The sequence below is a fragment of the Mustela nivalis genome (genome assembly GCF_964662115.1).
Source record: "Mustela nivalis genome assembly, chromosome: 17".
Lineage (NCBI taxonomy): Eukaryota > Metazoa > Chordata > Mammalia > Carnivora > Mustelidae > Mustela > Mustela nivalis.
In genome coordinates, this window is record NC_139036.1 from 44,371,158 (window position 1) to 44,396,138 (window position 24,981).

At 38.9% G+C, this 24,981-nt stretch overlaps 1 protein-coding gene across 3 annotated transcripts; it reads left to right on the forward strand.

Annotated features, from left to right (window-relative positions):
- Nucleotides 1-7,259: 7,259 nt before the first annotated feature.
- Nucleotides 7,260-23,963, forward strand: MEIOC (meiosis specific with coiled-coil domain). 3 transcript variants are annotated; one of them, XM_082706338.1, is made up of 9 exons: nt 7,260-7,276; nt 7,506-7,649; nt 8,290-8,424; nt 12,248-12,405; nt 16,068-16,172; nt 17,296-19,168; nt 20,115-20,249; nt 21,195-21,375; nt 21,796-23,963. In XM_082706338.1, exons 2-9 carry the CDS (start codon nt 7,644-7,646, stop codon nt 22,023-22,025), a joined length of 2,823 nt encoding a protein of 940 aa, XP_082562464.1. In that variant the 5' UTR covers nt 7,260-7,276; nt 7,506-7,643; the 3' UTR covers nt 22,026-23,963. The 3 variants fall into 3 exon arrangements, with proteins under 3 accessions (XP_082562464.1, XP_082562463.1, XP_082562462.1); XM_082706337.1 differs by lacking the exon at nt 7,260-7,276 and adding an exon at nt 7,306-7,349; XM_082706336.1 differs by lacking the exon at nt 7,260-7,276 and having other exon boundaries at nt 7,366-7,649.
- The last annotated feature ends 1,018 nt before the right edge of the window (nt 23,964-24,981 follow it).

A 24,981-nucleotide genomic window follows, 5' to 3' on the forward strand; every position in this document is an offset into this window, starting at 1 on the left:
GGCCAAAATTAAAACCACTGACAACACCAAATGGTGTCGAGGATATTCAGCAACAGGAACTCCTATTCATTGCTGGTGGGAATGCAAAATGGCACAGCCATCTTAGAAGACAGTTTGGCCATTTTTTACAATACTAAACATACTTTTACTGTATAATCCAGCAATCGAGCTCCTTGATTTTTTTTTTAAGATTTTATTTATTTATTTGACAGACAGAGATCACAAGTAGGCAGAGAGACAGGCAGAAAGAGAGAGGAGGGGAAGCAGGCTCCCTGCTGAGCAGAGAGCCCGATGAGGGGCTCGATCCCAGAACCCTGAGATCATGACCTGAGCCGAAGGCAGAGGCTTTAACGCACTGAGCTACCCAAGTGCCCCAATCATGCTCCTTTATATTTATTCAAATGAGTTGAAGACTTGTATACACGAAAAGCTGCACGTGAGTGCTTACAGCAGCTTTATCCATAACTTAGAAGCAACCAAGATATCTTCAGTAGATGAAATGTATATACTGTGGCACATCCAGACATGGAATATTACTCGTGCTAAAAAGAAATGAGCTCTCAAGCCATGAAAAAATAGGGAGGAAACTAAATGCATATTATTAAGTGAAAGAAGCCTGTCTGAAAAGGCTACTATTAAATGATTCCAAATATATGACATTGTGGAAAAAGCAAAATATGGAGACAGTAAAAACACCAGTGGTCACGAGGGGTTAGGAGAGAGGGAGGAATGAATAAGTCGAACACAGAGTATTTTTAGGGCAGTGAAACTTTTCTGTATGACACTATGATGGTAAATACACAACATTATACATTTGTCAAAACCCACAGAGTACACAACAGTAAGAGTGAATCCTCCTGTAAACTATGGGTTTTGATTGATAATGTTGTGTCAATGTAGGTTCATCAATTGTAACAAATGAACACTATGGTGCAGGATACTGATCATGGAGAAGGCTGTATATGTGTGGGGGCAGGGAGTATATGGGGACTCTATCCTTTGCACTCAATTTTCTTGTGAATCTAAATGTGACCTAAAAAATAAAGTCTATTTTTAAAAAGGGGGCGATGCCTGGGTGGTTCAGTGTGTTAAAGTCTTTGGCTTTGGCTCAGGTCATGATCCCAGAGTCCTGGGGTGGAGCCCCTCATCGGGCTCTCTGCTCAGTAAGGAGCCTGCTCCCTCCTCTCTCTCTGCCTGTCTCTCTGCCTACTTGTGATCTCTGTCTGTCAAATAAATAAATAAAATCTTTAAAGAAAAAAAAAAAAAAAAAGGAGAGCAAGCACCAGATCATCCAGCTAGATAAGTAGTAGGACTCCAGATCAGAGGTAAGGACCCTGAAAGAGGGATAGAACCTTATAACTGGCTAAATCTCCCATACTCTGCTCTCCCAGAGCCAGTGAAGTAGCTTCTCCAGGTTTCAACTTTGTAGGTGTCCTGGGGATGGATACCCCATAGAACCCTGCCTGATTAGGAGCCAGCTTAGAACCTAGGCAGATTTTAAAAGTTTTTGCAATGAAAAGAGCTATCTCCAGGCTCTGACAATGTGATAAAGATGAAGAATCCCATTATTTAGTACAAGGATTTATAAAACAACCAAACTCTCAGACTCAACTTATAGGTAGATCCTCTTATAGTATCTTAAGACTGCTCAAATAGAAAATAAGGCAGATAAAAGAATACAGAATTTGGGGCTGGTTAAAGATTGTAACAGTTAGATGAGCTGTGAGTTTTCAGGAAGATTCTATAAATACAGAATTTATTTCCCACCTTAAGGGCATATAATCATCCACTTTGGAAACCATACCTTTCATGAATGTTCTTTTAACTTAATTACCCTTGGGAAGGAAGTTTATGTTTAGTGGTATGTCACAAAACACAAAGCTTGGATAGAACTAAAAAAATGGACCCGTCCATAACTTCTTGAACTCTGTGGCCTAAATTAAAACTCTGGATCTTAATTTCTTTTAAGAAGCTGTTTTCTGGTCCATTGTGTCAGGAGACCCTTCATTATACAGTCTGGGGATCCCTCAAATTCAGGAGAAATTTAAAGGCCCAAAGGAAATTTCAAAAGACATCTTTAAAAGATGTCTTTTCCTGGTGGCGATCTTCTATGAACCTTTTCTAACATCTGGTTCCAATCAAACATTGAGAAATAGAAACTCAGTTTTGGAGGACAGTGAAACAGAGATTCAGAATTTTCATTCTATAGTGAAAGCCCTAGTTCAATGTCAGTTTGTCAGTGTAAATATCAAATATACACTCTATCCTATTCAGGAAATAAAGTTTTACATAGATAAAATCAAAATACAAAAAAGATGACAAGGAACGTTATCTTTGAAAGAATGGAAGAGTTTGCCATAGAAAATGCTCATTAATATTACATTTGATAAATATTAATCAACTCAAGAATCTCCCCACCCCCCTCAAGTAGAAACATTTATTCAGCAAAGGTAAATGCATGAATTTTTCAGGGCCTCATCTCAAGCTAAGTGGGAACCTACAAGTTTCCTGGAACACAAGTCCAACCAGAAAGGTTAAAGCAGAAACAGGTTTACTTCCTACCTATCTTAAATAAATAAGTAAGCAATCAAGCTGTAAATACAATACTAGAGAACCAGAAAAACACTAATTTGAGTACTGAAAAAAGGGAGTAATTTCAAAGAGCTCTAATAAAGAGCATTATGTAAGGCTTCTGTCAACCTTTTTAAAAGAAAAAGGTAAGCAATTCAGCCAGGAAAATAGAGTTTTCGGGTGGGGGTGGGAGAGCAGAAAAACTGCAATTCAGGACAAGCAAACTATGGCCAACCACAGGCAAGTCCTGGCAACAAAATGGGAGAGGTCCTTCTACAGAGGTAAAGAGGAAGTTTGAAGGGGTTTGTTTTTTGTTTTAAAGATTTATTCATTTGTGGGGCGCCTGGGTGGCTCAGCGGGTTAAAGCCTCTGCCTTCGGCTCGGGTCATGGTCCCAGGGTCCTGGGATCGAGCCCTGCATCGGGCTCTCTGCTTAGCAGGGAGCCTGCTTCCCCCTCTCTCTGCCTGCCTCTCTGCCTACTGTGATCTCTGTCTGCAAATAAAATAAATAAAATATTAAAAAAAAAATAAAGATTTATTCATTTGAGAGAGAGAGAGCGCGCGCGTGTGCGCGCACATAAGGCAGGGGGAGGGGCAGTTGGATGCGGAGAAGTAGGCTTCCCGCTAGGCAGGGAGCCCCACATGGGGCTCAACCCCAGGACCCCAGATCATTACTTGAGCCAAAGTCAGTCAACTGACTGAGCCACACCGGCACCCAGCTGGGAGGTATATATATATATATATATATATATATATATATATATATATATATTTAAGATTATTTATTTATTTATTTGACAGAGAGGGATGACAAGCAGGCAGAGAGGCAGGCAGAGAGAGAGGAGGAAGCAGGCTCCCTGCTGAGCAGAGAGCCCGATGCGGGACTCGATCCGAGGACCCCGAGATCATGACCTGAGCCAAAGCAGTGGCTTAACCCACTGAGCCACCCAGGTGCCCCAGGGAGGTATATTTTGAACAAAAGTTCATTGGAGGAAAAAGTGAGTTTGAAGTGGTGGCGGCCTTTCATTGGCTGCAGGTGAGGGCAGCTTGCTGTTACTGGTCTGAGAGGAAATCTTCCTTCTTGCTGGAGGAGGCAAGCCAGGAGGAGTGGGAGTACAGGTGTGAAAGCCTTCCCTTCCTATTTTCCCAGCTCCAATTTTGAGTTAAATTTCCTTAATACATTTTCACTCTTCCAACAACCTATGAGAGGTAGAGAACCCATATATGGAAGCCCAGTAAATTTCAGAAGGTATAATTAAGATAATTGGATCCCTCAAGTCAGAGAAGCCTATAAAGAATTTAATGGCTTGAACTGAGTAGGTTTGCAGCCCATTTAAATTGTTGGACCCCTAGTCCATTAGGAAACTGGAAAAACAATTCATTTAACATAAATGTGAGCATATACAATAATCCCGCAGTGATTTAATTATATACTGACATGGAATGATATGATTGCTTTCAATGAAGAATTAATTCAGAGTTCTCTCTGGCATTGAGACTTTGCCCCGAAACACTTTGAACTTTTGGAAATACGTATTTTATTTGCACTTGAAGTTTTAGTTGAAATCCTATTTCTTTTATCACACAAAACACTTCTTGGGGGCAGGCTGATTTTTTTCAATGGAACTGATTATTTTTGTTACAAAACAATATGTTTAAGCATGTGTAAAAGTATAAAAATGGTTTCACTAATGTAACTGAAGAGTACCACATTGTACATTGTCTTCCAGAGTTGCAAACCAAAAACAAAAAAACCTAACCTTATATATTTTGGAGAAAAGTGCATTCTGCACTAATTCTTAAGAATGGAATAGGTTTTAAATTGTTCCTAGTTATATAAAAGAATGCTCTTTTTTAAAAGAGTTTAGTTAATTTGAGAGAGCATACGCTGGGGGAGAAAAGGAGGGAGAAGCAGATTCCCTGCTGAGCATGTCCTGAGCTGAAAGCAGAGGCTTAACCAACTCAGCCATCCGGATGCCGCTCAAAGAATATTCCTAACTATTTTTAAAAATCCAATCATAGGGGTGCCTGGGTGGCTCGGTTGTTGGGCGTCCGTCTTTAGCTCTGGTCATGGTCCCAGGGTCTTGAACTCAAGCCCCATATCAGGCTCTCTGATCAGCGGGAGGCCTGCTTCATCCTCTCCCACTGCCCCTACTTGTGTTCCCTCTCTTGCTATGTCTCTCTCTGTTACATAAATAAAATATCTTAGAAATATATACTGGGGCGCCTGGGTGGCTCAGTGGGTTAAGTCTCTGCCTTTGGATCAGGTCATGATCTCAGGGTCCTGGAATGGAGCGCCAATCAGGCTCTCTGCTTAGCAGGGAGCCTGCTTCCCTCCCTCTCTCTGCCTGCCTCTCTACTGGTGATCTGTCAAATAAATAAATAAAATCTTAAAAAATATATATATATATATATGCACAAATGGCCAATAAATGTATGAAGAGATGCTTCAAATAATTAGTTATAGGGAAATACAAATCAAAAGCACAGTGAGACACTGCATCATACTTTCTATAATGGCTACTATTCAAAAAGAAAAGGAAAACAAAAAGTGGAGAAATTGGAACCAGGATGCATTGCTGATGGGACTATAAATGGTGCAGCTGCTGTGGAAAGTTTGGTGTTCCTCAAAATGTTAAAAAGAATTACCATTTGACCCATTCCCCTCTAAGGCATATACCCAAAAGAATTTTAAAAAAAAAAAAGACATCAGATACATGTACACTGATATTCAGAGCAGCATTATTCACAATAGTGAAAAAGTTAAAACATACCAAGTGTCCACCAACTGATAAATGGATAACAAAATGTGGTATACATGTACAGTGAAATATGATTCAGCCAAGAAAAGGAATGACTTTTTGACACATGCAACAATACTGATGAACCTTAACAATGTTAATGAATAAGACAGCCACAATGGGACAAATATTTTATGATTCCACTTACGTGAGGTACCTAGAATAGGCAAAATTCTAGTAACAGAAATTAGAATTGAGGTTATCAGTGGATGGGGGAGAGGCAATAGGGAGTTATTGTTTATTGAGTACTGAGCTTCTGTTTGAGATAATGAAAATCAACAGCGGTGATGGCTGCATAACCCCACTGAACTGCAAACTCGAAAATGACTAAAATGGTAAATTATATGTGTATTTTACTATAACAAAAAAGATACATAAGAGGATTCATACTTTTTCAAAATTCTTTTGGGCACAATGGGGGAGGGAAGGGAGTTAGAGCTCCGTCAAGCAAGGGGAGAATGAGCTCCACATCAGCAACTTTAAGGGTAAGGTAGGGAAAGAAATTTAATTGATACAGCCACCTCACCTGGTCAGCTTTCTTTCTTTTCTTTCTTTTTTTTTTTTTAAGATTTTATTTATTTATTTGACAGAGAGAGATCACAAGTAGACAGAGAGGCAGGGAGAGAGAGAGGAGGAAGCAGGCTCCCTGCTGAGCAGAGAGCCTGATGCGGGACTCAATTCCAGGACCCTGGGATCATGACCTGAGCCGAAGGCAGCGGCTTAACCCACTGAGCCACCCAAGCGCCCCCTGGTCAGCTTTCTTAAATCATATCTAGGCAGGCATCCAAAATAACTCCCGCAACAGAATGGACCAATAAAACTTGTCCCCCTATATTATCTCCATTTGCTTTTTTTTTTTTTTTTTAAGATTTTATTTATTTATTTGACAGACAGAGATCACAAGTAGGCAGAGAGGCAGGCAGAGAGAGAGAGAGGAGAAAGCAGGCTCCCTACAGAGCAGAGAGCCCGATGCGGGGCTCGATCCCAGGAACTGGCATCATGACCTGAGCCGAAGGCAGAGGCTTTAACCCACTGAGCCGCCCAGGCGCCCCTCCATTTGCTTTTGAATTAAAACATCTTCCAGGATGCCTGGGTGGCTCAGGTCATGATTTCAGGGGCTTGGGATCAAGTTCCACATCCGGCTCCTCGCTCAGCAGGGAGCCTGCTTCTCTCTCCGCCTCTGCCTGCTTGTGCGCTTGCTCTCTCTCTAATAAATAAATAAAATAAAAAATCTTCCACTTCATTGAGCGCTTCTCAAGTTTTGATTTTAAACAAACACCTTATAGGCTTTTGCAGGGTTTATGATTCTCATCTTCAATATTTCAACGCCCACAACACTTAGCGTTTCTCTATCATATCTCCAAATGGGACTGCCCATGTAAATGGCGTCTGTGGTGCAAGTTGGCGTGAACTCTGTTCAAGAGTTACATTAACACCAAAACGCCTTCACCCTCGTTGTGGCCTCGGGCCTAGAACAGAGCGCTGCTCTCTCTCGGAAAGGGGGAAGTCCCAACAACACCCAACTCCTTAATGAGGTTCCTCACCTTCAGAAAATGAGCACGCCTATTATTCTCTTGGCCGCTCCAAAGGATTCTGGGAGTTAGGGGAGGGACTAAAGGACAAAAATGAAATACGTAAAGTGCACAGCGATAGGTGAAGGATTATCAACCAGTTGCTGAGCGAATTCTCATATCTTCCTACCACCTACATCACTTCTCCTATCCCGTAGGCCCGCGCTCCTTCCTCACCTTCTACGCCCGCCCCTTTCCTGCCCCACTAGCCAATCATCGGACTGCTGTTTGCCAGTCAGGGCCAATCTTGAACAGGTTTACTTTGAGCGGGAAAGACTCTGAAGCTGCGGAAGAACGAAGTCAGCTAACAGCCCCCTCTTGGCTTTCTCTCTGGGTGGGTGGGTGGGTGGGGGGTAACAGGCCCTGGAGGCGGTTGCCCATTGGGTGGGCAGCGGGCCAATGAGGAGGTGCGATGCGGGGGGCGGGCCTCACAGGAGGGAGTAGGGTGGGGCGGGGCAGGCCGGTGCGGGGTCGCGTGCCGGGTCGCAAGCCGGGGGGGTAGGCAATGTAACGGCCTCTCCCCCCACCCCTCCCTCCCCGCTCCGGCCCCCCCCCACCCACAGACCGGCTCCAGGCAGCGCCCGGGGCGGCGGCGGCGGCAGCAGCGGCGGGGTGCGGGCTGAGGGAGCCGGGCCTCGACGCCCCCCCTCACCCCCGTACCCCAGGAGCTGTACCTAGTCCAGGAGGAGCTGGGGGGCCCCATGGAGGTGAGAGGTGGAGACACCTGCCCGCCCCCTCAACCCCCCAGGCCCGAGGGAGGGACTTGAGGTAACCGGTGGGGGTGGTCAGCGTCCGGGAGGCGGCCAGGCTTGGAGGATGGCGACGGTGAGGAGCCACAGAAGAGCGGGCGCGTCCCCTGACGCGGTTCTCTGAGGAGGCCGCGGCCGGGCTGGAGAGGGCCGGTCGCCGGGGAGAGCCCCCGACGGGGCACCCGGGCCGCGGGGCGGGGACGGGCGGGGGGGGGGTGCGCGGCGACCGGCGGCCCCGGCCTGGGGGGCGCAGCGCGGGCTGACTGGACGGACGGGACGGACTGCAGTGGCCGCAACGCCAGAGCAGCCGCTGCCGCATCCACGTCGGGTGGCCGCGGCGCTGAGGCCGGTCAGAGTGGCCGCCGGCGCGGGTCTGTCAGGGCCGTCGAGGGCCGCCTCCTGGAGTCGGCCCGCTGCTGGCCGGGAGGCAGACAGGGAATCCTGGGGGACCGAAGCGCGGGCCCCGGGATCGGTGGCGTCGGAGTGGATTCCGAGTTGAGCGGGGCAAACAGTGGCGGTGTAACAGCCGTCCGTCCGTTCCAGCCCCGGCTTTGCGCTGCGTGACGCCTCTCCCGCTTCCTACCCCTGTCTTGTGCAGCCCAAGGTAGCGTTCCGTGGAGGTGCGAATCGCTGCTGGAACCTCGGTGCCGACCCCAGCAGTAGACTAACGGACGTGTTCAACAGCGTGATGCTGACTGGCTCCACTTCCTTCTATGATTGCTACAAATCGCAGGTCCATCCTTTGTTAAGAGGATTTTTTTTTTCGAAATCAAAGTCGTTTACCCGAGCCCATTCACTTAGGTTTTACATTGCTCCAAGTGTAGGGACCAGAAAGCCAGTAACATTTTCTTTCTTTCTTCCCTTTCTTTTTTTCGGCCAGTAACATAGAGTCTGCACAATACATATTTTGCTTTGAAAACAAGTTAAGGAAGATTTTTCATTGATTCTTGTTATCATTTTGTCCTCAGTGTAACGTGAGGCCAGAAATATAAGAAAATCCCTATTAGTAAGACCGTAAAATAGTTTTTCCTTCAAGCATTTATTACAAGTCAGTACAAACATAATTTTGATCATCTGAAGGCGAAATTTTCCTGCACTCATTCATTTTCTGGCTTTAGCAGTGTCTTAGATTACATGGTGCCTTTCACCTCACCTAAAACACTCAGTTTTATTAATCATACTAAATTAGGCTTAGGGCAGTGTAAATCATTTGAAATTATTTAACCAGGACATCGGTACTGATATTGTTATACTTTGAATTATAACAATATCCCAAAATAAATAATTTTCTTTAATCCACATTACAACTTTGTATAGTATTACATCCACTGTACAGACTGGGAAACTGAGGCTGAGAGAGCTCCTTTCGTGTTCCCAAGTGGAACACAGGTCTTTTCACTGCTAAGACCAGCATTCCACTATTCTCTATAACGTTTATACAGCTCCTAAAATTTACTTAGACTTAATTTCAATCAGTTAAGTATAGCAGGATATAAGTGATACATTTTGCAGTTATTTAGTCTGATTAATATGGCAACCCCAAGCATTTGCATATTTAATTCCCATAAATGTTTTAACTAAAAAGGATCTAGATATTTAAAGTATAATTATGGTCAAATCCACCATGTTACTTTAGCTGTTTCTTTTATCCTAGAATACCTAACTGAAATCAATCTTATAAAGGAGTTAATTTTTTTTTTTTTAAGATTTTATTTATTTATTTGACAGAGAGAGAAATCACAAGTAGGCAGAGAGTCAGGCAGAGAGAGAGAGAGAAGCAGGCTCCCGCTGAGCAAAGAGCCCGATGCGGGGCTCGATCCCAGGACACCGAGATCATGACCTGAGCCGAAGGCAGCGGCTTAATCCACTGAGCCACCCAGGCGCCCCAGGAGTTAATTTTTCTAATCCTCAAATCTTATTTAATATGTAAAACAAACTTGAAAGAATGGTTTCAAATACTGTATATCTTGTTTGAATTTGCATAATCTGAAAAATACTACTTTTAAATCCCTGTCTCAGAAAGATGAACAATTATTTCTATCACTTTGGATATTTCATACCCAAAAGAGAGTTTAGGTGGGCCTATGATAAAGACTTGAGAACTGGGATACCTTGGGTGGCTCAGTCTGTTAAGCGGGTGCCTTCTGCTCAGGTCATGATCCCAGCATGCTGGGATGGAGTCCTGCATCACACTCCTTGCTCAGTGAGGAGTCTGCTTCTCTCTCTGCCTCCTCTGCCTGCCACTTCCCTGCTTGTGCTCTCTCTGACAGAAAAATATAATCTTTAAAAAAGATTCAGAACTAAAGGAATAAAATTCTGAAAGTTTCTAAAGATAAAAGCCTTTGTAAAAGTTATTGCTAACTAAGAAATTCTGTAAAAGTAATTTTTTAGTGACACACTTAGTAAAATTACTTTGGTACCTCGGTTTCCACAACTTCAGAAGAGGCAGCATGATATATATAAACATTATAATGTGTAGTTTTCAAATAGCAGTCATAACCAGAATTTAAACAAATGGTTGTCAAATATTTGAGATTCTTAAAAGTTGAGTGATTGGAAGAGATTTTCATATTTTTTTGCTATAGTATAAACTCTTATATATTTAAAGAGTTGAATTTCAATAATGTCTATAATGAACAAAAATTTAAGAATACTTTGATTTAAGTATGTCTTCTCTCTTTATATAAATTTTGATTAAGAGTATAAAAACAGTTAGAAAATATTTTCAGTCAGGATTATATTTTATCAATTTATAAGAAAATACCATTTCTACTGTGTCTGGATATTTATAGTTATTACATCTCAGGTTTCATTTGGAGAGTTAAAATTTGTGAAACTAAGGGAGACAAACCATAAGAGACTCTTAATCTCAGGAAACAAACTGAGGGTTGCTAGAGGGGAGGGGAATGGGAAGGATGGGGTGACTGGGTGATGGACATTGGGACGATATATGCTATAGTGAGTGCTCTCCATTATGTAAGACTAAGGAATCACAGACCTATACCCTTGAAACAAATAATACATTATATGTTAATTTTATTTTTAAATATTTTATGTATTTTAATATATGTTAATTTTAAAAATTTTGTGAATTTATACTTTCAGTCTTCCTTAAAGAAACATTTTCTAGAATAAAATACATTATTTGTTAAATTCATTCTACTATATTAAGTATCTAAAATTATTTTCCTGGAACATCAATCCCTTTTGGAAAGAGGCAGCATTTTATTTTTTTAAAGATTCCATTTATTTATTTGACAGAGAGAGAGAGAGCACAAGCAGGCAGAGCACCAGACAAAAGGAGGGGGAGAAGAATGCTGCCTGTTGAGCAAGGAGCCTGATGTGGGGCTCAATCCCAGGACCCTGGGATCATAACCTGAGCTGAAGGCAGATGGCTAAACCAACTGAGCCACCCAGTTGCCCCTTGAGGCAGTACTTTAAATCAATAAAATCTTAAAATTCAAATTTTTTTTACCTTATTTACTCAAAGTTCATTCTAGAAGTATCCACAAAAAGAGAAAAATGAGTTTTTTCTTCTAATTGTAGTAATAGCTATTAAATTTCTAAAGAGATCATAAAATTTTATGTGTCATGTCATTTTTATAATATCTCTTGGAAATAGAAAGTAGGCTGAAAATTGAAGATACTATTTAAAAGGTCCTACAGTAGGAGTAAGGCCTTGAGTTTGGGTGTAGTTTTACCATCTATCAGCTCAGTAATCTGTAGCCTCAGTTTCCCTCTTTTTAAAGTAGAGTACTTAAGTCACAAGGTTGAATGAATATAATGTTATATGAAATTTCTTCAAAAAGTCTATGAAATATTCTATATAAATATGAAAAAACATTCACTTTTTTCACAGATTGGGGGCATTAAGATCAAATTTTGTAAATGATTACTTGAAAATAACACTGCTGGTGTCCACACAATTCTCATCTGTTCAGAAAAGTTAAGGGTGGTAATTGTAGGTGTTTCATACCAGGAATAAGCAACAAGTACAGATCAGATCTGCCCAGTGCCTCATTGTATAAACAAAATCTTATTGGAACATAGCTATGCCCTTTACATATTTTCTTTTGTTTGCTCTGGTGCTAGAAAAGCAGAGCTAAGGAGTTTCAACAGAGACCTTAACAGCTAGAAAAACCTAAAATATTTATTATTTGTCCCTTACAGAAAAAAGTCGCCAACCCCTAATAGAAAACAAACTTAAGGGGCGCCTGGGTGGCTCAGTGGGTTAAGCCGCTGCCTTCAGCTCAGGTCATGATCTCAGGGTCCTGGGATCGAGTCCCGCATCGGGCTCTCTGCTCAGCAGGGAGCCTGCTTCCTCCTCTCTCTCTCTGCCTGCCTCTCTGCCTACTTGTAACCTCACTCTGTCAAATAAATAAAAAAAAATCTTTAAAAAAAAAAAAGAAAACAAACTTAACTGGTAAATCTAGATTTTAAGTCTTCCAGCACTTACACATGGGCTGTTACCTCTAATTTCTTATTATTTCACTAATATTTTATAATAAATGTAATTTTGATGTGTCTGATATGCAAATATGTCTTTAAAATTTCAGAGTGAAGACAGTGTTGACCTAAGGCAGACCTATACTCCACTTTCTTCATCAACAGAATATTCAAATTCTGTAGATTCTTCACTTTTCTATGCACCATGGTCTACTTATGGAGATGATATTAAACAGCCTTCTAATTCTCAGATCAATGTAAAGAACAGGTAAATTAATAAATCAGATTTTTCAGGCTAAATGAAGTTCTTTTTAAGTTTGATTACATGGGAACCCAGTTGTATTAGCTCTTTTTTCCCTATATCAGGATTTTAATGTCACGGCATTATAATTCTGTGTTTATTAAACTTTTAGAAATCCTGGGGTGCCTGGGTGGCTCAGTGGGTTAAAGCCTCTGCCTTCGGCTCAGGTCATGATCCCAGGGTCCTGGGATCGAGCCCCGCATCGGGCTCTCTGCTTAGCAGGGAGCCTGCTTCCTCTTCCCTCTCTCTCTGCCTGCCTCTCTGCCTACTTGTGATCTCTATCTGTCAAATAAAATAAATAAAATCTTTAAAAAAAAAACTTCTAGTGGGGCGCCTGGGTGGCTCAGTGGGTTAAGCCGCTGCCTTCGGCTCAGGTCATGATCTCAGGGTCCTGGGATCGAGTCCCGCATCGGGCTCTCTGCTCAGCAGGGAGTCTGCTTCCCTCTCTCTCTCTGCCTGCCTCTCCATCTACTTGTGATTTCTCTCTGTCAAATAAATAAACAAAATCTTTAAAAAAAAAAAAAAAACTTCTAGAAATCCTGAACTGAGCAGATTTTATGTATAATTTTTAGCTCATTACTTTTTTTATTCATTAGAGGCAATCCTTAGTGCGTACATATTAAATTCCTCTTTCTAAGGATAACTTATATAAATGAGTTATAATTTTTTATCTACTTTTTTCATCCAGTTCTAAATTTTTAGTAATTATTTCCTTCACAAATATACAACAAACAGGATTTTATCAAATATAAGATACTTTTAGTTATTTTTCAATTCCATTAATAATAAAGGCCTACTCTATGCCAGATCTCTCGTACTGGGAATACTAGAATTAACATGGCAAATATTATTCCTACCTTTAGAGATCTTACAATGAGGATAATGATGACTATGATGACAGTGACTTCCTGGGCACAAGTATAGTGAAGTTTAAAAAAGTGTAGGATATTTTGGGAGCCTGTTGCAAAAGAGGGAGTGCCATCTACTGTTACTTTAATTATGTATAAGACAGCAGTTGATAGAAATTTATACATCTTTTTTTTTTTAAAGATTTTATTTATTCATTTGTCATAGAGAGAAAAGCAAGAGCGAGCACAGGCAGACAGAGTGGCAGGAAGAGGCAGAGGGAGAAGCAGACTCCCTGCCAAGCAAGGAGCCCAGTGTGGGACTGCATCCCAGGACGCTGGGATCATGACCTGAGCCAAAGGCAGCTGCTTAACCAGCTGAGCCACCCAGACATCCCAAAGTTCATACATCTTTAGTTTAATTGGAAAATAATTATTTTAAAAATCTTACATGTTTATTCTTTTTTTTTTTTTTTATAGTAAATTTTATGCCCGCCATAGGGCTTGAACTCAGGACCCTGAGATCAAGAGCCACATGCTTCACTGACTGAGCCAGCCAGGCTCCCCAATTTTTAATATTCTTTAATTAATAAAATTTTAAGTGGCTCAATCAGTAGAGCATGTGACTCTTGATCTCAGGGTTGTGAATTCAGGCCTCATGTTGGATGTAGAAATTACTTTTTTTTAAAGATTTATTTATTTATTTTAGAGAGAGAGCATAAGTGGGAGGGGCAGAGGGAGAGGGAGAGAATCTTTTTTTTTTTTTTTAAAGATTTTATTTATTTATTTGACAGACAGAGATCACAAGTAGGCAGAGAGGCAGGCAGAGAGAGAGAGAGAGGGAAGCAGGCTTCCTGCGGAGCAGGGAGCCCGATGCGGGGCTCGATCCCAGGACCCTGAGATCATGACCCGAGCCGAAGGCAGCAGCCCAAACCACTGAGCCACCCAGGCGCCCCGAGGGAGAGAATCTTAAACAGGCTCTGTGCTCTAAGCCCCATCATGGGGCTTGATCTCACCACCTGAGGTAAAACCAAGAGTTGGTCTCCTAACCCACTGCATCACCCAGGTACCCCTAGAGATTACTTTAAAATTCTTTTTTAAATGTTAAAAATTTTAAAGTTTTAGAAAGTTCTATAAAATAGTGATTTTATTAGAAAGACATATATAATTCTATAAAAATATTTTTAAGTTGCTCTATGTTCATTGAAAAAATTCAGACTTTACAGAAATACACGAAAGAAGGCAGTTGTTCACCTTAATCTTTAACACTTCCCAATAATAACTATTAATAGTTTAGTATATATTACATTGAATTTTTTAGATAGATACTAATATATTAATATACAAAAAACTTCACATTGAATCTTTTTGAAATAATACAACATAGTGGAGAAAGCATTAGACTTGTAGGCATACCACTTGTTCAGCAAGTATACAGTTTGGCAAATCAAATACACTTGCAAAATACAAGGTTTTTTTTTAAGATTTTATTTATTTGACAGCGAGAGAGATCACAAGTAGGCAGAGAGGCAGACAGAGAAAGGGGGGGAAGCAGGCTCCCTGCTGAGCAGAGAGAGCCTGATGCGGGACTCGATCCCAGGAACCTGGGATCATGACCTGAGCTGAAGGCAGCGGCTTAACCAACTGAGCCACCCAGGTGCCACAAAATACAAGTTTCTTAAAATCTCAAATCCTCATTCTTCAGTAGCTTAATGATTACTAATTCTTGCCCATCCTGTGTTATGAAGATCAGTGAAATGTTTGAGTGTTATCCAAATATTTTTATTTGGTATTTTTATTTCTTAAATACCTAACATTATGAAGTGTTAGAAATAAAATGTGAGAAAACAAGAAGTTACAACCTAAAGCAACATACTACTTCTAGGAACAAATTTAAATACATAGGAGGTAAAAAGGACTAATTTTGATCTCCTTGTGGTTTTTACATTTTGTATTATTTAGTGTTAGTCACAAGGTACAATTTCAGGTACATAGAGTTCCAGTTACTTTAGTAAGGATTTGGGATAGCCCACAAATCTGTTACATTTAAGAGACAACTGCAATAGGTGTGGTATCTAGGATGACCATATCACATTTCACTTTTTTTTTTTTAAGATTTTATTTACTTATTTGACAGAGAGAGAGATCACAAGTAGGCAGAGAGGCAGACAGAGAGAGAGGAGGAAGCAGGCTCCCCGCTGAGCAGAGAGCCCGACGCGGGACTCGATCCCAGGACCCTGAGATCATGACCTGAGCCGAAGGCAGCGGCTTAACCCACTGAGCCATCCAGGCGCCCCCACATTTCACTTTTTAAATCCAACATTTGGTCTAAAGAGTCACAAAAATAGAGCAGCAGATTTGTTTGGTTTTCAAATCACAAATGAAGAAACTGAGCAAGTGTTGATGGAATAATGTATAATGGGACCAGATATGCTTTTAGAAGGAGCCATGGAGCCAAGCCTGTCTAAAACATCATAGGTCAGAGATTTAGTTCTTGGAACCTAAAATGAATAGCATGTGTTTTGGAGAAATAGGAGTTAAGCATACATCGTGAATTAGACGTAGGATTTGAAATGAAGGAGAAACACTTATGTAGCATAGGCACTATGCTGAAGTGGAAAATATTCTTGAGTTCCCATTCTCTCTTTATTTGAAATGATGGTATAAATCCAATCCAAATATTTTATAGGAAAATAATGATATAATAAGTCTGGAAATAGAAATCAATATATTGTATTTCAGTATGAGGAAAAGAATTTACATGTGATATTCATTTATTTTTAGGATTCAAACAGAAAGAAATGACTATGGCAGTGAAACAGACTTATATGGACTTGTGTCTAATATTTTGGAAGAACAAGATAAGTCACAGCCATATTTTGCTGAGGGGTTAGTATATTCTATAAGCCCTATGGTATATAGTAAGCTTTTAAATTCACATATACTAGATTACTGTATTTATTATTAGCTTTTATTCTTATTTAATAAAGGATCATCTGATGATAGACATCTTAATTCACAGATTTGTATCTAGCAGCCTTGATTTTTCTGAGGTATTTGCCATACAATTGGAAGTTTCATACTAAAGTTTAATTTGATCTTAAGAACTTTCATTTGGAAAATTATTCTTGCATAATTCAGAGCTTTTTCCCTCAAGTTTATGAGCTAAATTTTGGCTTAAAGAATATAAATTCCAAAGAGCTTTTATAGATATATCCTAAAGAATGAAACTATCATTAGTGCTGTGTAGAAATATGTATGGACTTTATTCATATGGTAAAAAATTTTTAAATACATTGTTTTTTGGGGTGTGGAAGCCATATTACCCAAATACCCTATTTCATAGGTAGGGAAATGTGCAGCACACATGTAACCAATTAAAATATTTTATTTATTTTTTTTTTAAGATTTTATTTATTTATTTGACAGACAGAGATCACAAGTAGGCAGAGAGGCAGGCAGAGAGAGAGGAGGAACCAGGCTCCCTGCTGAGCAGAGAGCCCGATGCGGGGCTCGATCCCAGGACCCTGGGATCATGACCTGAGCCGAAGGCAGAGGCTTTAACCCACTGAGCCACCCAGGCGCCCCTAAAATATTTTAATTTCAGTAATACTTTCAGCAAAGTACATCTTTTTCATTTAAAAAGTTGCCGTCAACTTTTTTGTATTGTATAATAACTTAAAGGAGAAACTTACTTTGTTTTCTGCTTACTATAGATAAATAATTCATGTAAGATCATGCAGTCACCAGCCTCAGGCCTTAGTTAATGCCTCTTGGGAAAGTATAATGTAGACATATTAAGATTAAAATGCATATTTATGTAGCATGTGACATTTCAAGTGATAGAAAATTATTTGGATGTTACAGTAGTTTATAAGGCAAAATTAGAAAGCATTAGATAGATAGTGGGGCAGTGAGGTAATATGTTTTGAAAACCTGTCCTACCTTTTCCACTAAGGCAATAAAGTCATTTAAAACCTAAGTTGTAATTAAATATATTTACTTGTTCTAGGACCTGCTCCTCCAATTTAAAGTCAGTTTGGCCAATGAACACAAGCAGATTTGCAGATCACCATGACCTCTTAACAGAAACCAAAAGGCCAATAGATACAGCCATCTCTCAGCAAGCTTTTTATAGTGGTGAATCTGTGTCAGCAGTGGAAAAGCAATACCTGCATAATAGTAATCTAACACCACAACAAAAAATAGATGAACTTTATCATGGATTTACTGGTTTAGACCTTGAAGAACAATGGATGTACCCCTCACGAAGTGATCATTCTAACTGTTACAATATCCAGACAAATGATACAGCTAAGACAACATTCCAAGATTATCCATTTGTCAAAAACTGTTTTACATCACAAACTGGTCTGTCTGACATCATGAAAGAAACAGGAGTTGATACTTACCCTTATGGAAGAGAGAAAATATGTGCTAAAGGTCTTGAAGCACCATTACAGCAGAAAAGGGCAGAGATGTTTCTTTCTCAATTTAACAGATACAATGAAAACACAGATTATTGCAGATACCCAGAATATGTTCATCCTAATAAGGCTAAGATTAATAAGTGTTCGAATTTTAGTGTCCAAGATAGTAAAAAATTAGCCAATGGCACACCTGAAACACCAACTGTAGAAGCAGACACCTACACAAAGTTATTTCAGGTTAAACCAGCAAATCAGAAAAAAATGGAGGAGACAATACCTGACCAGCAGAATTTCACATTTCCAAAAACCACACCACATCTGACAGAAAAGCAGTTTGCAAAGGAAGCAGCATTCACTGCTGATTTTGGCTTAAAATCAGAATTTGGACTAAAACCTCACACAGCTTGTCCAGCTAATAATGATTTTGCTAATGTCACAGAAAAACAACAGTTTACAAAACCTGACCCCCCAAATTCTGAGTATTTTAAATCTGTGAATTTATTACCAAACTCAGCAACATCTTCAGGAGGTATCAACTTAAACAGACCAACTTGGATGAATGTCCAACCAAAAAATAACACTCCTATTCCTTATCGGAATCAAGGTAACTTGATGAAATTAAATAGCCACTTAAGTGTAGCTTCAAAAGGTTCTAACCATTCTTCAGATTTCCCCCAACTGTCATCCACAAATTTAACCCCAAATAGCAGTTTATTTCAGAAGTATTGCCAAGAAAACCCTTCAGCATTTTCTAGTTTTGATTTCAGTTACAATGGTGCAGAAAGAATTCAATCTGTCAATCACATGGAAGGACTAACAAAGACTGGAGAAGAAAATCTCTTTGAATCAGTTACTGATAAAAAAATAAAGCAACCAAATGGATTTTGTGATAACTATTCAGCTCAGCAGTATGGGATCATTGAAAATGTAAACAAACATAATTTTCAAGCTAAGCCTCAGAGTGGACATTATGATCCTGAGGAAGGTCCAAAACATTTAGATGGCTTATCTCAAAATACATATCAAGATCTGTTGGAGTCACAGGGTCATTTTAATAGCCACAGACAGGGAAGTGGAGACAACAATATTAATAGCCGTGTGAATCGCACACAGGCATCATGCTTTTCTAATAATTATATGATGGGAGATTTAAGGCATAATCAGAGTTTTCAACCACTTAGTTCAAATGGGTTTCCCCTAAGATCCTCTCACCCATTTGGCCATTCAGTTGTTCCACTGTTGGATTCTTATGATTTGTTTTCTTATGATGACTTAAGCCATTTATACCCTTATTTTAATGATATGATGTATGGTGATAATTCCTTTTCTGGTTTCGTGCCAACTTTTGGATTTCAAAGACCAATTAAAACCCGTAGTGGACCAGCCAGTGAACTTCATATTCGACTAGAAGAGTGCTATGAACAATGGAGAGCATTAGAAAAGGAGAGAAAAAAGGTAACACAAAGCTATCCTTATAGGAGTAATTTAGGATGTTCCCTCTGCCTGTCTTCATTTTATTTGAGTAGTTTAAGAGTACTCACCTCATTTCTAAGCTGAATTCTTCTGTAATGTACCGTATTTATTAAGTCCATGACACTAAGGAATTAATTAGATGACTTAAACTTGAAACTTAAAAAAGTAGTTCTTATGTAAAGTTTATTTTGCCTTTGAAGTAGACTTTTTCCTTAATGGGTTAAAGATATATTTTGGGGGGTGCCTGCCTGGCTTAGGATTGTGTTTGAGTAGTAGAAACTACTTTTTTGTTTTTAAAGATTGTATTTATTTATTTGACACAGAGAGAGATCACAAGTAGGAAGACAGGCAGGCAGAGAGAGAGGGGGAAGCCGATTCCCTGCTGAGCAAAGACCCCCCCCTCCCTTGCAGTGTGGGCTTGATCCCAGGACCTCTGGATCGTGACCTGAGCCAAAGGCAGTCCTTTGACCAACTGAGCCACCCAGGCACCCTTAAGAAGTTCTTTTAATTAAGTATTAAACTGTCAGAGCCTTTGGGTATTTTATATGCATTAAATATGGCAGAAAAATATGGTGGTATTGTGGTTTGGATTTTTTGCCTTTTAAAACCAAAATGGGAGGCTGGGTGGCTCAGTTGGTTGTGTCTGCCATCGGTTCAGGCCATGATCTCAGATTCCTGGGATCATTGAACCCCCCCACCCCCAAAAATCAGGCTCCCTGCTCAGTGGGGAGTCTGCTTTTCCCTCTCCCTTCCTCCACCGGTGCTTGCTCGCTCTGTCTCAAATCTTTTTTTAAAAAAGAGAGAAAGAAATGGAAACAATTTTAAAGTTGTGATTTTCAATTTATTTCTTAGGCCTAGGAGAAATGTTACTCAGTTTTGAGTCATATGTAGAAAGTTCAGCATGTAAAAGTTATATAATTTTTTACAGACTGAATTGGCCCTGGCCAAGAATTACCCAGGAAAAAAAGTATCCAGTACTAACAACACTCCAATTCCAAGGCTAACCTCCAACCCATCTCGAGTTGATCGCTTAATTGTGGATGAACTTCGGGAACAAGCCAGAGTAAGCTGTAAAAACACCCAATAATGGATTTTTTTAATTGTTCGATAAAATTTTAAAACCAGGAGTTTTGAAGGAGTTTTAAATTCACATTTATGCATAACTCTTTAAATATATACGTTTGCAAGTTTGATCCTAGAACTATGATTAATATTTAGGGAAAGGGAAATTGCACCCCCTTAATTATTTTTAAAGTAGGTTTAGTAACTTAAATGGTTCCTCTTTAAGAAACCCAATTAACATAGAGTTAATGCTCAAGAAAAGAATTCTAAAGTAAAAATAATTTTGAATATTATCTATATGGAAAGTCCCATTTCTTAGACACAAACATTTTTTCTAGCTTGATGAGTAAGCTGGTAAATAACAGGTAATTACTGTCTTTCATTTTCTTAACCCTGTACTCTTGAGTTATTTGACAAACACTAAGTATATCCAACAATGGATTAAATATTGAAAAACTGAAAAATACTGAAGGATATGGGTATGCATAATTTTATATAATAATCTTGTTTTGGAAAATTTATGTATCGTTTCAAATATAAAGAATCCTGATGTTAGATCATTTTATGATTTAACAAATGATTATTCCTGTTATTTCCTTTGTAATTTCAGAATTTTCTAGAATTTAATAAAGCAGGCTGTTCTCTTATTTGCAAAAAACAATGTTAGATCTTAAATTTGCACTTACTGTCAGTAATGTGGAAATGTTTGAATGTTCAGTTTTTTTAACTGTTGCTTATTCCCAGATTACTCAAATAAGTAGGTACAAAAGATTGACTTTACAGCTTTGTTTTCCCCAGCAGGGAAAATAGGACACCATAGGCAGTTATTTATTAGATGAATATTATTGTCCTCATCTCTATTCTGCTTCACTGAAGATTTGTTCTTACTTAAAAAACAGGGAAGTATGATTATATGCCTTATCAAAATTTAAAATGTTTCCCTCAGGTTGTGACTCTACTAGGCAAAATGGAACGTCTTCGAAGCTCTCCCCTTCATGCCAATATATCTACTGCTCTTGATCGACACTTGGAGTCCATTCACATTGTACAGTCACGGAGAAAGGATGAAATTGTTAATGCTTCAAATCGGCAAAGGCAAGGAGTTCCTAGATGCCAAGATGACAGAGGTATAAGTGTTAATACATATTCTTTTGATAAGGCAGTGAGATCATTTGAATGTTGTTAAAATCAGATTCTGAGGTTAAAAGGTTGGATTTCTAAAATTTACACTTAGGTGAAGAATAAATCAGTAAATGATGCCCATATAATTTACTCTGAAAGTACTTTGATCAGTTTTGTTAATTTTACCCATTTAATTAACTCTTGTCAAAGTCTCTTCTACCCAAAGCATAGTCATTGTCCTACAAGTAAGAAATAGAGTACCAATAATTTTAAATACTAAGCCAAATACTTCAGTCCAGTCAATAGCCATCCTTCTTTTGTAAAAATAATGTTTGAACATTTAATAGCACAACATTGGGCTTCTTAAGAGTTAAGGAATATATAAAATGTATCTAATATGAACTGACCCTTAATTTTTTTTACAGATGTTTTTGCCCTTGCTTCAGCGATTAAAGAGATGTGTGTGGCTACTCGGAAAGCACGCACTACCCTGTGGTGTGCACTGCAGATGACCTTGCCAAAAACAGCCAGTACAGCTGGCCAAACAGATGTGGAAAAGGCTTTACAAGATATAGTGAACTGTGAAGACAAAGTCCATGAAAACATCAATAGTAGCAATCCAATGAACCAGAGAGGTGAAGCAAACAAACATTAAGGAAATGCCAGCAGAAAGAAGAATAAAAAGCTGATAAGTAAATGTATCAAGACATGCTAAAAAATTTTAATGAACTTGTCAAACTTGAAAAATTCAATACATTAATTTTCTTTCAGATTTAAAGTTAATACCTTAATGAAGTCTAACTTCTATTTAAAAATCTTCTATTTGGAATGAATCAGATATAGTTTAAAGTGAACTCAAAGGGAAAGTTGACTACTCTAGGAGTTCCGAGTAGCCAAAACTAACAAGTTTAAGTAAATTAAATATTTCTTAACAGCTGAAATATTGCTTAAACCCATTCTGCAGTGCAGGTAAATGCAAATGTGAAATTGTTCTAGAAGATAAGTTTCATTTAGGTCTGCCTTAGTAAGTATAATTCCAAATAATGAATCTAAGTGACTGTAACCCAATTATGGCTACAGTCTAGTAACCAAGACAAGTTTTGATTGTGATATAAAAGTGTTTTCCTTACAAAACTGGATAATACCTAGGAAACAAAGGAAAACAAGGATGAACCCAATATTCATGTAAAAATTTAATATTCAAAATACTACCATATTTATAAATTTGAAATCTTAGTGCCTAAGTATATGGAGGGAAATGCATCTGATTCTCCTAAATTAGTGATAAAAGTGCCAGTGTAAAAACCATGCAAGTTACTGAATATAAAACCTGTTCAAATCATTTGTGTATATTCTTTAAAATTTAATTATACTATCAATTATTACATATTTCCAATTTTAAAGTATTTAAACTGAATCAAAAACAAAACATTTCCTTTATCTGGATCTTTTAGACTTGATGCACAGTGACTAAAATAATGACTATTGTTTTAATACCCTTAGTTTGCTGCATTTTATGAGGGTATCACGAAGTTCTAAAGTGTATTTTTTTAAGGTTAATCTTTAGTTTAGTTTGCAATTGGTTAGTGTATATTTTGTGTAGTTGTGTTCATTAGTTTGTTCTGTATTTTTTTTTAAGAGCTCTTGAAAGCTTGGCTTTTTCTGTTTCTCATCACTTAATATCTTTGTATGAAACCCGAGTAATTTATTCATTAATATGAAATGTTGGTATTATGTGACTCAGAAGATCTTGGGTTTTAACATTTCTAGCATGAGTTAAACTATAATATAATGTACTGATGAAATTTAATTGAACTATCCTTGACTAGAAACACTGATGTTTTAAATGTTGGTGTTTTTCCTAGTTTTAGAAATCTTGGTATTAAAGAGTGTAATCACACCACATAAATTTTCTTTAGATGATGTGCGGAAGAAACTGATTGAGAATGCAGGAGTAACTGTAGGGAGAAACATTTCGATCACTGATATGCTTTAGAACTACCCAAATGAATTACATTGAGGGTAGTCAAATAAAATAGATCACCCCACCACACTCACTGCATAGAAAGTGGTTAAGTTTGACATAAGACATGTTGGATGTTATGAAAACAAATATTGTACTGAATTTAGTCTCTCAGGAAGAAATTAATAAATTTGTTGAAAATATATGGTTTGGGTTTTTTTTACATTTTTGTATTAGTTTCTAACCTTAATTGTCACACAGGTCAGAAAACCAAATTTCATTTCACTGATAAGAACTGGCACTGAGTTTTAAATTTCATTAACATAGAAGTAAGAATGTTGGTAGGCTAACCAATGCCATTCAGATATCCTTGCATCGAACCTGACCTCCTTCAAAGTTGAAGGTTTGGTTTTTGTTTTTGTTTTAAGATTTTATTTATTTGAGGGGGAGAGCGAGAGAGAGCATAAGCAGAGAGGCAGAGGGAGAAAGCAGACTCCCCAAAGAGCAGGGAGCCAGGGACCTAGAGATCATGAACTAAGCCAAAAGCCAAAGGCAGATGGTTACCCGACTGAGCCACCCAGGCACCCCAAAGGTGAAATTTTTGCTCTGCCTTTATACTAATCCAGGCAAACGAAAGTTTTAACATGACAGTGGTTAGAAATAAAACACTAGTCCATTAACAAAAACCAAACACAAAAATTCTTTGAAATTCTGTTAATCACATCACCCTGTAAATAATTCATACATTAGTTGATTATTCCTTCTATGGCATACTCTCTTAACAGATGGTTTATATGTATTGGACTTCTGAATTACAACCTATGAGAACAAAAATAACACACATAATTTGAGGTGAAACTAATAAAACTGATGCTCTCATTTTTAATCCAAAAGAATTTGGTATACTTAATTTTTTTAATAGACAGTGATTTATATAAAGGTGGTTAAAAATTATATATCCTGAATTATACAGGCATCCTTACCACTTGAGTAATCTGCTACTATAACGTTTTGGAGGGTTGGAAATTAATGACTGAAATCCCTATTTTTTAAAAAAAGATTTTATTTATTTATTTGACAGAGATCACAAGTAGGCAGAGAGAGAGAGGGAAGCAGACTCCCTGCTGAGCAGAGAGCCCGATGTGGGGCTCAGGGCTCCATCCCAGAACCCTGAAGGCAGAGGCTTTACCCACTGAGCCACCCAGGTGCCCCTGAAATCCCTATTTTGGCCTAAAATGTCAATCATACTACAGAAGATAGAGTTTAAAATTTGCCCTTTGCAGTATTGAACATTTTAAACATAAAGGATTAGCAGCATCTGAATTAAGTGAATAACCTTACTCAAAGCCTCATAAACTGATCTTTTTTTCCCATTTAAACATTAGTTCCCGGGGCGCCTGGGTGGCTCAGTGGGTTGAGCTGCTGCCTTCAGCTCGGGTCATGATCCCAGGGTCCTGGGGTCGAGTCCCGCATCGGGCTCTCTGTTCGGCGGGGAGCCTGCTTCCCTCTCTATCTCTCTGCCTGCCTCTCTGTCTGCTTGTGATCTCTGTCTGTCAAATAAACAAATAAAATCTTAAAAAAAAAAAAAAAAAAAAAAACATTAGTTCCGGGGTGCATGGGTGGCTCAGTGGGTTAAGCCTCTGCCTTT